Below are 15,400 nucleotides of genomic sequence, written 5' to 3' on the forward strand. Positions count from 1 at the left end.
CACTCCAACGTATTGTACTATGTATATAATACTTAATATTTATTCTTTGATACTGTGAGTTCAATTAATTAATGACAGTTCCCAAACAAAGGGAAAACTTGTAGCCCATATATTTATAGTGGTACAAAAGCTGTGTCAACCAGCTCTTCGTCAGAGAAAAAACAGACGACCAGGAAAATCTTCCAGACAGATAAGGCTCAGGGATAATTTTCCAAGAAAAGTGGTGAAAAACCCTTAACTCAAGACTTTTACAACTAGATTGGACAAAACAGCAAGAATTGTGCCACATGAAACCATTCTGAACTTGTTCAGAAATGCACTGGATGATTTAATAGTATTTTCATCTCTAACTTTCAAGATTTGTTTGCGCCAACGGAAGGCATAAGAAATGTCTCCTACCGCAACACCTGGTAGCATCCAACATTAGCCTCCAACTGAGATCAGGATGGATTCAGCTTTTTATATAAGTCCAAGTTATTTAAAAATGATGCTATGAAACTTTTGCTACATATAATCATATGAAAAGGCTCTGTAGCTCATCCAGTAGTACAAAATTGCAGCTAAAGACCTCGAGTTACTGTGAAGTGAGATGTTCACCAGAAAGCTGTTTAAGGTTCCAATCTCGATAAATGTCCAGCATCCTTATTTTCCAATAGAAGTTGCAGGTACTCACCACGTCTAGAATCAGGCCACTTATTTAAATGTGTATATATGGAATCAGGTACGTTTGAATATTTTAACCATATCTAATTGGAGGCAGTGTGGTGTAGTGGATAGAACACTGGTCTGGGACTCAGGATTCTTTTCCTGGCACTGCCCTACTAAGTGACTCTTTATGCCTCAGTTTCCTATCTGTAAAATTAAATAATGATAATGACCTCCTTTATAAACTGCTTTGAGATCTATGGAGGAAAAATGCTATTTAAGAGCTTATTATTATTAGGATTAATGTGTGCTGTATACACATGAAGGGGGAAATCCCTTGTTGGCAGGTGGTCAGCTGACACCTGGAAGCGGTATCCTTGTAATATAGCTGTAAATGTTTTTCACAGCAATAAAGGTATATAGTCTTAAAATCTAGACACTATGACTCAAAACTGTCACAATGAATTGCACAGATTAACTACTTATTCCATAAAAAAATGTTTTAAATGTATTGTCTTTTACCATCTTTGAGCATTTCTCAGCCTATGAAATGTTAGGTTTTCATTTTTCTAAGTTAGCAGTTAGCTAAAAAGTACCAAAATGATTAGACATGATTGTAATTTCTTTATTATTTAAATTGCATACCCATTCTTCATTCAGATTATTGAGTAAAAACTGTCCTCAGACCCCAACTAACATAGAAAACCCAAACAGTCTGTGGAACTAGTGCAATTCAGGATGTTTGCTGAAGCTGTACTCCACAGAAACTCCACCTACATCACTTTAATGTGAAATTTTAGAGCTGTGACATGTGCATCCACTAGCAAATGCTCCTCTGCACCTTGAAAGGAATGCAGGGCCCATGGACTCCAGTGCAACTCATAAGGCTGCAATAATGGACAAGGCCCCCTCCTGCACTATTTCTGTGCAATCTGAAGAGTGAAAAATTTGATTTTTGGTTATAATTATACAAGCTAAATGTTGATGTTCCCTGTGATAATTATATTCTCTTCATTTAAAAAATAGTTGTATTTCCTTATTATGGGGATTTAAATATGGTTTAATCTATATATAAATTTTGTTCTTCTCAACAGGGTACTACATGAAAACGAAAAAATGGGGTGTCTACGTCAACTATCAATTATCCCGCTTTTATTTGGAGCTATGGTCTTTTGTCAGCATGAAGGTTATGATTTTGAGGATGAATATGATCAAGAGCCAGATGATGAATACCCACCTATTTTTCATTTTAATCCGAGTGTAGAATATGTAGTTCCTCATTTTCCTACTCCAGCCAAGTGTGCCCAAGAATGCTTTTGCCCACCAACTTTTCCATTATCAATGTACTGTGACCATCGGAAACTTAAGATGATACCAAATATTCCTTCTCATGTCCAACAACTCTATCTTCAGCATAATGACATTGAAGCTGTGACTGCACAATCTTTTGTTAATGCCACTGCCTTGAGAGAAATTAACCTTAGCCACAACAAAATTAAATCTCATATGATTGACCATGGTGTTTTCGTCAAACTTTCAAATCTTGTGCAACTTCACTTAGAACACAATAAATTGGATGAATTTCCATTTCCTCTTCCCAGCACTCTAGAACGACTCTTCGTCGGTTTTAATGAGATTTCCAGATTACCTGGTAATGCCTTGCGAGGGCTAGTAAATGTGACCATGCTTGATCTCTGCAATAACTATCTTGATGACTCCCTACTCAAAGGAAAATACTTTTCAAATATGAAAAATCTAATGCAGATCAACCTATGCAACAACAGATTACAGACTATGCCTCCTGATCTCCCATTTTCACTTATGTATCTCTCCCTCGAAAATAACTCAATTTCTTACATTCCAGAAAACTATTTCAATAGACTTCCAAAAATCACTGCTCTAAGAATGTCACACAACCACCTGCAGGAAGTCCCATATAACATTTTTAACCTTTCCAATCTTGTAGAACTCAACCTTGGACACAATAAGCTGAAGCAAGCATTCTATATTCCAAGAAGTCTTCAGCATTTGTATATTGAAGACAATGACATTGAATGTAAGTTTAATATTCTTTCTTTATAAAAACAAGTGAAGTATTTCTAGTTTTGTAACCTTTTTTTCTTTTGCATTACTTTTGCATCATTTCTCTGCTTATTACTCAAAGACTTACTGACTGGATTATATTCAGTCTTGCTCAGACTAGGAGGTGTCTGCCTTGATATGATGCAGGTTATCACTGCCTGCTCTTCTTTGAGGTTCCCATCAGTTGGAACATGGTGCTCAATAGTAGTCCCAGTTCTGCAGCTTGTCCAAGGGATGTTCTGAATGGTTAGTTATCTTGGACCATGAATGGAGGGAAAACTGCAGAAGATTTGAACTTCTGCAATCTTCCTATCTCCTTCGAGCAGACTCTCTGCCAGACTCTGCTCCAGCTTCCTCTAATAAAAATCATGTAACAAGTCTAGCAGCCTATTGTTTAAAACTTGTTTTTAGTAAAGGCATTTGGTAAGCATTTATATATTAGTACGTTAAAATAATCTAGGCCATTTTAACATTACAAACCTTTCCCCTTCTACTTGATGAAAAGCTATTTCTATTACTGATTTTGCCATTGTTCCATATGTGGAATTCTAACTTAAGTCAAGGGGCAGGATGATGGCAATATTTTGCATTAATTACATAGGTGGGTATTATTCCTGTTTCTAGCTATGAAAAAGTAGATTTTACACTAATATTTTTCACTCTTTTACAGTTGTAAATATTACTTTGATGTGTCCTTCTATTGATCCAAAGAACATCAATCATTTAACCTACATTCGGGTGGACCAAAATAAGCTTACAGCTCCAATAAGCACATATGCATTCTTCTGCTTTCCTCACATACGCATTATATATTACGGTGAACAAAAAGGTACTATCAGCCAATCAACACAGCTGAGAACTCCAGTGTTCCGCAGGTTTTTAACACCAGAAGAATATGAAGAAGCAGAAGATGGTCACGAAACAGAAGATAATCATGAAGAAGGAGAAAGAGAAGATGACTACTTTCATTCTTACTTTTACTGAATTATAAAGTACAAGGAAAGTATATATATAAAAAGGTGAATAATTTGGAACACTAAAAGGGAATTATGAGCAATATGAACTGTGTAAACAATTTTTCTGCATCAGTTCAATAGTGGTTTAAATCAGATTCCAAGTATATAGAAGAGTGCTTTCTAACCTTTTCAAGGCAACTGATTATTAGTTTAGTGAACTACTCCTTGACTGTACCAATCATTACCCTTTCCCTCCCACTCACATTCCAACTCTGAATAAAACTTGGTTATGCTAGTTCTGCAATTTGGACTAAACTTTTTGCATATATATTTTTTTTTTTATTTTAAATGTATACTAAGTGGTTTTGCTTTAACACAACTGAAAGAATAAAAATGCTCTTAATCTGAGAAAAATGTTTAGGACCTGAACAGCAAAGCTAGTCTGTCTGCATCATTGTGCAGTATCTGTATCATCTAAATTCAAAAGAAAGTGCACAATGAGTAGTTTCTTACTACCATATGAATTTAGTGCAGTACTGCAATCTTAGAATTAGAGATAAGATCCATTAAATAGCAGTTGCCATACAAAGCATAGCAACATTAAACAGATGTGGGAAAAAACAACAAAATATTTTCTGAAGTGATCTAGTTCGCACAAATTAATGTTGGTACAGCCTTCATTCCTTTTCTCCTCCTTCCCGCCCTCCCTCCCCGACCCCCGGGTAGAACAAGTTATGCTACTTTACTTTCTGTGCCCTTATATATTCAAAAGCACATACTACATACTATGTTCTTTTAAAAACAGTACTTGGAGAAAACTGGCTTTTCTTTTGTAAGAAAATTTAACCTAGGTGACACAGGAAACTTTCACAAATCATCTTTTAGAAAGGCAGCACTGGTGGTTAAAATATGCACTAAAACTAACTAACTAATCGTTTGCTCCTTAGACAAAAAAAGGGTGTTAACTTTCAGCCCTGTTTAAGGCATGCAGCTTTTTGGTTTTATGCCTTTTTAATTTTCCAACACATCTATGCTTTCATATGTCATAGGTGCCTGTACTTTCACTTTCAACTGGATGTCCACATTTGTTCTAAAACTTTAGAAAATTTAAATCCTCTATATATTTTATTTATTTATTTTTTACAAGGCCCTATGAATTGTAGAAGATACTGGGTATTTTTATACTTGTAAATCTACCAGTGCATTTCCTTTATAAAAAACAGGCTTTAGTTCATTTAGGTTATTGTGGGCATCAAGTGATCCAGTGCCCAAGGCTTTGAGATATAGTTTTGCTTGTTATTTAAGAAAACTCTATACAGCAAAAATATTTCTGTTCTATCTATCCATTATTTCAAATTATTTTAATGGAATTAACCATTCATATTTTTTGTTATATTTCAGGTTTTTTTCAATACTAATGCAGGGTCTCCCTCTATCTCGCTGATGAGATTTTTGTGTTGGACTCTTGTATATCAGTGCTACTTTATTCCCATACCAACCTAGAATCTCAGTTACTTTCAAATCCTCCAAATTAAGACAATGGAACTACTACATTATTAATGCAGGACAGCATTACTTTACAAAAAAATCCAAATGAAACTGTATAACTCTGGGATGACATTTTATTAAAGAATAACCATTTTTATTGTCTAATACTCATAACAAACCTTATTAAAAATCTACATTTAAGACTAATTTTTCAGGAGTTTTAAGTCAAAATATCAACTCTTCACCCCTCTTTTTTATTCTCTTCATTCATAAAATGAAAAGATTCTAAAAATCAACCAAAACCACTAAATGAAACACAGACTTCACAGGAAAAGATTCACAGATTCCAAGGCCAGAAGAGACCATTGTGAGCACCTTGTCTGATCTCCTATAAAACAAACCCATAGAACTTCCCAAAAATAATTCCTAGGGCACATCTTTTACAAAAAACATCCAATCTAGATTTTAAAATTGTCAGTGATGGACAATCTACCACAATCCTTAGTAAATTATTTAAATAGTTAATTCTTCTCACTGTTAGAAATTTACACCTGATTATTGCCCCTTTCATTTTCATGGCAACCACACAGATTAATAACATGATATAATTGTCTTCCTTTGTTATGGCCTTTCTTAACATATATATCAACCTAAAAAGCTCTTTTGGAGTCATATAGAAAAATCTATACATCAAGTTCTTTAAGTCTAGGATTAAAAATTTGCCAACAACACATACTTTTGAATTATTTTAAAGGTCATATTAACATGAATACATAGCTTACTAACTTTTGGAAAACACTATGCATTAACACTTCTCTTTTTTTCTGTATACATTATAAATTTAGACTAATTTTTTAAAACATGGGAGTCTAAATTTAGGTAGCCATTTTTCAAATCTTGGCCACAGCTTTTAACTGACATTAAGATCACTTAACTATAGCATAGCTAGAAACATTGCACATGCCTCTTCAAACTGCTGACACTTCAAGACTAACATTTATGATTAAAACTTAGTTTTGATTTTGTGTTTTATACATAAAGTAAATTCAACAGTAAATAGAAGCATGTGTACCTGGATACAACAAATTCATGGCATTGATTATTAACTTTAATAGTAATAACATATTGACATGGCTTCTCAATATTAGCATATGCTTCTTCTCTTGAGAATATATATTCACTTAAATATGTACCTATGATCACCTGCTAACTCTATTTGTGTATTCACAGCCATTAAATTTGTATTGTGGCAAGCATTCTTCTTTTTTTCACTATATATTACACTAGATTTTGTGACAATCCAATGACCTACTCAGCAAAGAAATATACAGTTAGCAACCAGAAAAGATGTCCATGAAAGAAAAGTTTTGGTTTACTCACAAATGATTGCAAAAGAAATGTCTAAAAGAAGTATTCAAACAGCTGATTTCTGTTTTTGATACAACATTTGCCTTTAGTGCTATAGTTTGTTCAGAGAGTTATGCGAGTTTATTGTCATAAGAAAAACCCAACTAAAAATGAAAGTGTAAAATGAAATCTGCATTACAATACTATCTGTTCTAACACACAACAAATAACAAAAGCCACCATTCAGCTATTTCAACAGGTTTGACTCTAGTGACTGTCTGAAATGTAGGAAGGGGTTGCATGATCTTTAGTATACATGTGACTAGGAGCCAAGAGATCTGGGCTATGCTTCTAGCTTTAGGCAAGTCACTTTGCAGATGTATACTTTATTCATTTCAGCCACATAAAGGGGGATAATGATACTTTGTCACTTCGTAAAATACTTTAAGATCTATAACTGCTAGGTAGTATTTTTCATTATTATTTCAACAGCAAAGTTAACATTATTATGGAGTATTTTCAGAAAATGTTGATAACTTCTAGTCACAGTTAAATATATCAAACCAATTAAATAAAAAACATGAAATTTTCAAACAATGATTTTATCAGAATGAAGTTCTTAAAACTAGAAGCAAAAATGACTAACATAGAAATTTTGCATAATTCTATACTACAAGAGATTATTGGTGAACAGTGTTGGTGAAATTCTTTTGTCATAAAAACATTCAGATCCTTTTAGTGTCCTTTAAAAATGATTCTGAGTTAGATTTTGTGACATTTACGTCAATATTTTGATATATTAAGAAGTCGCATAAGTTAAAGAAAAGAATTTCTTCACATCCAGCAGATGTTTTTTATTTCAACTTCTCCAATTGCTTTTAACAAACACACATTCCATTGAAATATGTAATAACTTGAATCAATATCCTTTCTTACATTTTTTTTTGAAACTGTACTCTGCAAGCAAATAAATAAAGGACTTTCCTATGCGAAGAACATGAAAGGAAGCTCTAGTGAGTTTGTACAAGATTGTATCCCAAAAATTCTAAGTAGCTAAAAATTTCTTTACATTACTAATGTGAGAAAATTAGCTTTGACACTGGTGGAGATGTTACAAATCTTCTGTAACACACATACCCAATTGCATATGAGCTGCTGATAACTCTGTGATGAACTGTGGAAATAAATGATAATGTGTGCATTTATCATTCTTTAATCAAAAGTTATTTACCCAATTTTTACAGCTCTAGTAACCCATGCAAGTTAGAAGGTAAATAAAAGGTCATTGAAACTCACAGTTCAGGGCACCCATTCATCACCTAGAGGAAACAAAAATCAACCCCTCCTACCAGCATGAAGCACTGCATAATTTTTTTTAGGATCAGTGGCAGATTTTTCCTCTTCCTCCAACTCATCAGGTATGGCTCATACCAGACTCAGGAAAATAGGCTAAATAGACCTGTAAAGCAAATCCTATGTTCCTGTGCAGATAGTTACCAGAATTAGTGGATTATTCCAATAGCATCTCACATGTCATTGAGTTAACTGTTAGAAGGGGTTGCGTCTGTGGCAGGGAAATTATGCCTTTCCCAGCAAAGAACTGAGAGTGGGAAATGAAATATAGGGCAGGAAGTGATGAACATAATGTAAAGAAAACAAGAGGCATATATAAAGTAGGAGGTAAAGATAAGGAAGAGAGGAATGAGACACTAAAGGCAACAGGAAAAGATGTCACATTCATTTATGGTTATAAATAAGTGGAGTGAACACAGGAAGGAAACAAAGTTTTTTAAAGCAGAAAGTTAGTTCTTTTTTAAAAAATAATTAAATAGATGGTTGATTGACATTACAATTACAATTAAATGCAGAATATAATAACCAATACAAAACTAATTTATCCATTTAAAAGGAAGGAGAGCATGTTTTGGTTGAGGGGCTGTAGAGAAATGGCAGAACATTGTTTTTCATTCTGGTTATCTTGGGCTTGTAGATATCAGAAAATTTGATACTTGATTATTATGCGGAGAAATATATCTGTTTGCAATATAAATTAAGTCAAGGAGTTTTTTCCTTTTATAGAAATTCAATCAGTAATGTCTGCAGTTTTAAAAGAATCTGGATTCAGAAACTTATGCATAGGTATTCACTCAATCATGGGGCCATGTTGCAGTTGTCTATCAGTTTCCAAACTTTTGACCCTTGTGACGACCCAAAACTAAACCATTTCATTGAACCTTGGAAATATTTCCAACTTTCCAATAAAAGTACCTGCTGAGAAGCTTACATATACAACTCTTCTATCGCCCCCCTTATTTCTGGCAGATCATTTTTAATCTTTTTCTGGCTTCATCAATTATCCATTTGAGTAATTAGTTGATCACATCTCCTGCAACTTGTACTTTACAAGATCCTCCTTAGCTCCTCATGTCCCACTGGTACATTGAGAAGTCGAGTTCCTCCACTGATTACAGTCACTCAATAGTTGTGGTACTTCTTCCCAGGTGATGCAAGCACATTCAATATCCTCTGTCGCTGTCTTCTGACAGCTCTTTCTTGCTTCCTCTTTCATCCCTCTGTTACCTAATTCAATGCTTGCCCAGCTTGTCTTCCATCTCCCATACATTGTACATGTCCCAAACATCTAAGTATTCTTTATTGATATCTCCTAACATGTCCTGTTCTGTCAGCTCCATTACTGTTGCATTCGTTATTTTGTCTTTACATGGAATGTGTAATATCTTCCTCAGCCATCTGTGATGGGCAGCCTCTAATTTCTTTTTGTCAGCCACTTTCATTGGCCAAGCCTCTGCTCCATTCAGTAGCATACTCCGTACAATCGCATGGTATAATCTAACCTTTAGTTTGGCGTGGAGACTTCTGATTGATCAGATGTTGTTTCTCTTTCCAAAAGTAGTTTTTACTTTTCCTAATCTTGTCTGAATATAAAATATAATTATAAATAAAGATAGAAATGCCAGGTCCCAGGAAAAGACTGCAGAGGCAGAAGCCACAGCATACAAGAGAGACTTCAACCAGCTCTAAAGAATAGTGAAAGATCTATCAGGAAAAACAAGACCATCACGGGTCTTGGTTCCGTCTGGGACTCTCATCGACAGATGTTAAAAATGGATGAAGAACAAACCAGACAATGGAAAGAACATTTCCATTCCATATTAAACTGTCCAGAGCTGACGCTCATGCACAGAAATGCCAATACTAAGTTAGAAATAGAACAGGGATCAATAACATCAGATGAAATTAAGGCAGCCATCAAAGTCCTCAAATAGTGGGAAGTTCCTGAAGTTGACAAAATTTAAGTAGAGATACTAACGGTGGAAGGCCAAATTCTGACTGAGCATCTAACAAAACTGTAACAACATATGGGACAAAGTAGTGCCACAGCCCTGGAAAAAAGGTATTATCATGGCACTGTCAAAAAAGGGGGTCTCAGTGTATGAACTGGAGAAGTATAGTATTGATATCAGTCCTGGGCAAAGTATTAGCTATTGTTATGCTGAATAGAGTGAAAAAGGCAATGGATGAAATATTATAAGAAAAACAACTGGGTTCTTTGAGGTAGATCATGTTGTAAACAGATATTCACTCTGACAGATCATTGAAAAAAATCTATTTGGCCGAAACACATCCTAATCAACTTTAGGAAAGTGTTCAACAGTGTCCAGAGAGAGACTCTGTGGAATATTTCTAGAAGCTATGGGATACCAGACAAGATGATCAACATAAGAAGGCATTTATATGATGGAAGTAGATGAACAGTAAGATCAGATACATGCCTGCGTGAGTGGAGTGAATGGTTCAATGTTGTGATTGGAGTTAGACTTGGGTGTGTGTTATTACAAATCCTCTTTGCATTAATAATAAACAGGGTAATGAAGCAAGCAACAAAAGGCATCATGGAGAGTGCAGAATAGTTTAGCGGAGATGAATTACACTACCTTGACTTCGCTGATAACACTGCTTTATTAAGTATGATGTAGAATGGAATCATTGCCCTTATATCAGAGGTAGAACAGGAAGCAGCAAAAATTGGACTGAAAGTAACTGCAAAGAAAACCAAGATTACAAAGGTAGGAAACTAGACAATATATGCAAAGGCATATGTAGATGGAAAACTAACAGGTAAAAAAGTTCTGCTGTCTGGGGAGCGTGAGGACACTTGAAAGTGTTGCAGCCTGAGCTCTGGGACCCTCCCACCTAGCAGGGTCCTGGAGCCTGGACTACTGCCCAAACGTGAAAGTCTACACTGCAATTAAACAGCCCCAATTATGCTGGTTTGGAGCAGCCACAGGTGTCTAATTGCAGTGTAGACATACCTAAACTGGTCAGCATTTATATTTATTGATTTGGATTTACAAAATGCTCTATGCACCATAGCCATTAATTAAAAATACCTGATAGCATTCTAAAGGCACAGGGCCCCACTGAGAACTTGATCTCTGGGTCCCCCATCATTTTTCATTATATTTATCACCCAACTTCTTGGAAGAGATTCTTTTTCCACAGAAAGTTTCCTTTATGACTGCTTTCTAAGGGAGCCATAGGCAATTGCTCCTGCAGATTGTTTTGTATATTCACTATATATGCCACTGCAGAAATACTCTTTTACTGACTATTTGTATGGTACATAACACTTCTTTTCATATATTGTTTCATTGCCTTCCCTTATCTTTTGTATAAAAACCTTTTAGACTTTGAAGCAACTTTCACAAAGAAACCTACATCTGAACACACACTAGTTTTGGGACCATCTGTGCTGATGTCCCAACCAACCACACCTGTGCTCCTGTTGCAGTAATCTAACCACCCACAATCTTGCAACCATTTTGTCAGCACTTTGGTAATAAAAAGGCCACCAATTCAGACAATTAACTAGGTCCTAGTTTGTAAAGGGCTGTGTAAATCAATAAAAATACCTTGTAACCACCTGTCCAAAACCAAAATAACCAGCACAAATGGACCAAACTGATCCATATATAATCTAAAATCTAATGCCAGTTAAAATTCTAGCTGCTATATATTTTATCAAAAACATTGGAATGCCAATCAATAAAAGACTACAGTAGTAAATTTGGCAAGATTAAATTCTTCATCTGAAGGAGAAAAACATTACTGACTCTGGGGGAAAAAAACATTTTTCTTAAGTGGTAGAAGGATAACTTCACTACTACAGAGATTTGGAAATAAGAACTAAAGCCTGAACTAATCAGACCACCAACAGTTAATGAGGGAAGAGCTGTATTTCAGAAACAAAAAATAGAAGAGAATGAAGGAGCATGCTTAAACTGTTTTTTAAAAAAACAACATTTTTAGTTCAGTTGTAACATTTAGCATTTTAGTCCTTTGAACACTTAGATGCTGTTTCATTGTTTATGTAATACTTTACACTAGTTATCATTCTGATTAAGTATACTACTATCCAAAGCTTCTACTGTTGTGTGTATTATCGTTTCCAATCCATATCACTGGCCAGCTGCTATTAAAATGAGTTTAGCATAACTTCTGCAATTACTCACAAAAATTTATATAAAAGGGATGCTGAGTGAGGTTTAATGTTCTATGCCAAATGTATGAATTTAGTAAGGTGCCAAATTTCAATGTTCTACTTCAACAAAGTGATTTTGGTACTGTATGTTTCTAGGGTTATGCCACAAGTTTCTGAGAGTGGACCTCACAGAATATAGTAGATTTATTTGTGTTTGTATTGCATGAATGACTCACAGTGTCTATCAGGCACCAAAAAACTAAGTAATAATCTACATTTTTTTTCTTCCAAGTACAATGTTGCTTTAATTGCAATGTTTGCCAATATCATCCTTTACTGAAAGCAGTACAAGATGAAAGCCAAGGTCTTTAAACAGCTGCAACAATATATTTATTAAAAGAGTGAGTGAGAGTCCTGTGGCACCTTAAAGACTAACAAATTTATTTGGGCATAAGCTTTTGTGGACAGAAATCCACTTCGTCAGATGCATGTTTATTAAAGAATTTTAAGTAAAATGCAACAAACCTTCAAATACATTGTTAAAAAGCAGGACTATATAATCGCAGCAAATAAATATTACCATGACATAAAGCTAATAAACACATAAGAATCCATGAGTTTGAGGTGGTTCTAGGTCTTCTCTGTGGGGAATGGTTACCAACACATGTATGCACACACACACACAAAGAGGTAAAACAGAAATTCCACTTAGAAGTAACCGATTCTGTTATCTCCTAAATGGAGATCACTGGCTCTTTGACAGGAATCTGAGTCACTGAGGTAAAAGAACATTCCATGACTGCAATATTGCCAACCCATGCATTCAAAAACCATGAATCAGACTCCAAAAAAATCACGTAACCAGTTTAAACAAAACAAAAAAATGTTTTTTCATTATATTTTTTGGCATGCCTTCTAGCTTTTGAGATTTTGGAAGGAAACTCTATAACCCCAGTTTATGTATAATAATTTCATATTTCAAATTCAACCTTACTCATAAAAAAAAAAATACACACAAAATTGCAGACCTCCCCCCTGGCTGATCAGAGAGGGACTCCACTTGCTTTCTGTACGCTGGAGGGGAGCATAGGAAGTTGACCTTATTTTCCTCTTCATCCAACTTCAACATCTCCTTTGTCTGTATCTCCCATTTTTCTTCTTTGCTCCATCAGTTCTCTCTCCCATACCTGCCATTTCACATTCATGTGTACCTCTTTTTCTCCCCTAAAAGTCTCCTATCCCTCATCCTCCCTCCTGTTTACCAACATTGCCCTGTACACCTGTTTTGATCCTTTTTAAACTCTGTCCCCTTATAATTGCATGTGCAGTCTCCAAACCACAAAGCCCAGCTGAAGGTGTCTCTCGTTAAAGCAACCTGCAATACCGTTGGGAAATGGCAGCCTCTTATTTAAAGGCAGCCCGTACCTTCAGTACCACAGAAAGCAATGGAAAAAATGACCATTTTAAATATGGGCACAAGTCCACAAGGATATTGACAGATATCAGAATATCAAGAAAAGCTTTTTTGAGGAGAAAAACAAATCAAACCTAATAAAAGAGACAACATAAAATTGAGACAGTTGGCAATTTAGAGTTGCATAGAGGGTGGATTGATATAAATCACCAATTTTAATCATAATTTAAATCAATAAGCAGGACTCCTTGATTTAAAGAATTGATTTTAATCATGTATTGCAGTTATACTTTAGTTATTTTCTCAAAGAAAGGTTGATTCTCATTGGTTAATAACCATTAAAACATGTTGATTTTCAACTAAATATAGATTTTACATTAAATTGGACGCTTCTTTTTACCAGAGGGATACCTTATATCTATACATATTTATTTAAGTTGTTATATAGCTTCTTACATTTATTCAGATCTCAATTTTTTTACATTTTTTATGAAGTTAAGAAATGTATCATTCACCATTTTCTATTTACTAATCCATTAATTTTTTATTTGTGGTTTGTGTCAAGCTCTGTTTGGAAGGGAATTCGAATTCAACTAAAATGCACAAAACAGTATTTTTTATTATTAAATAAAACTATTTTAAAAAGTGTTGGATACATATGAAAAAAACTGATGCAGAGGTTTATCAAAAAATACTTGGCATTTAAAAAAAAATGATTTATTAAAAAAGCAAGTGTTATCTGCAGTTCATGAATAGAAGTGATTGTTGCTGGTCAAGATTTTAGATCTCACCCTCTCACACCTAGTTTTATTCATGGATTGGAAGAGGAAAACAAGATTTATTGCTTTTTTAACTCCCAATTGGTTTCTTAACTTTGAATAAACTAGTCATTGTACTGAACTAGCTAAATCAACTGAAAGAAAGAAAATATTCTCTTTGCTGTCAGAATGCTTTAGTACTTCAACAAACTCCGGATCCAGGTACTTGGCTAGTGACTTCCAACAGTTCAGTGGTTTGACTTTCTTGAAAACTTGGCAGCAATCATTTTCTGCTTAATATTATTTTTGTGGTTAATTTAAATTATTGTATTGACTTAATATAAGTTGAAGTCTTGATTGTAGATTTCAAATTTAATTTTAAATAGATTTATTTTAACTAAACCTGTATTTAACATAGATTTTAATAAATCTGATTTATATAAAAAATTCTGGTTTTTTAAAAAAAGTTCTAAATCATTGTTTTTTATCCACCCCGAACAGCATAGATTCTTAGTTACCTTCTATATATTTTCTTCAGAAAGCTTTGGTCAATTAGACGACAGTGAAGTTTTGCAGGAAGGAACTCACATTCTAGTTATATAACGGTCCTAATGTGTCCAGAGCAGAACAAATAGCTACCTATGGACCAAACTACTTACTAAGTCAGCTCTAACAAAGACCAGGTCAAAAAATTCTGAACTTGCATAGATAAATGCAGAATATTTACTGCTTCTTGTGGATTTCCCACATCTCCTGATGCTACCCATAACATCCACAAGCAGCCTGATCATCTGAAATAAAGTTTTGTTGTCCATCATGACAAATGGTAAGTACCTAAAATGTCAAAACTGCATCTTCAAATATACTGCACATAAAGCTGTTCATTAGCATGTTATGTCTATCTGGAGTACCAAGTGAGAGCATACACAAGTGATTTTCTCATTATGACCACCCCTGAATTGCTGCTGTAACTGATCTTGACTACTGATCACCTGAATGGTATTCTGCAAGGGGCACTGTGAAGATATTCTAACATTAAATAGCCTTCTCATGAGCATAGATCTGAAAGATGCTCAGAATCCTGGAAATTAAAACAGCTTCCAGATCAGAGAAGATTAGAGCTTTCTTAGGCTGAGAACATCTAAACTTTAACAATCCTTTCCCCATCTCCATCTCTTAACAAGATTGTTAGATAAATGCAACAGAA

At 34.6% G+C, this 15,400-nt stretch overlaps 2 protein-coding genes across 2 annotated transcripts in view; one reads left to right on the forward strand and one right to left on the reverse strand.

The window, feature by feature from the left end:
• The window catches only part of CENPP (centromere protein P), a 280,800-nt gene that overhangs the window by 207,795 nt on the left and 57,605 nt on the right, over window positions 1–15,400 (reverse strand). The window lies entirely within an intron of this gene.
• OMD (osteomodulin) lies at window positions 1,762–3,955 on the forward strand. Its single transcript, XM_067568161.1, has 2 exons — window positions 1,762–2,701; window positions 3,398–3,955. Exons 1-2 carry the CDS (start codon window positions 1,762–1,764, stop codon window positions 3,709–3,711), a joined length of 1,254 nt encoding a protein of 417 aa, XP_067424262.1. The 3' UTR covers window positions 3,712–3,955.

The sequence above is a fragment of the Emydura macquarii genome, unplaced genomic scaffold (assembly GCF_026122565.2).
Source record: "Emydura macquarii macquarii isolate MOO-44397 ecotype Brisbane River unplaced genomic scaffold, CSIRO-AGI_Emac_v2 contig_2846, whole genome shotgun sequence".
Lineage (NCBI taxonomy): Eukaryota > Metazoa > Chordata > Testudines > Chelidae > Emydura > Emydura macquarii.

Coding starts and splice junctions, on each gene's coding strand:
- OMD (XM_067568161.1), top strand. CDS start 1,762: ATGGGGTGTCTACGTCAACTATCAATTATCCCGCTTTTATTTGGAGCT. Junction 2,702..3,397: donor TGAAGACAATGACATTGAAT/GTAAGTTTAATA, acceptor ACTCTTTTACAG/TTGTAAATATTACTTTGATG.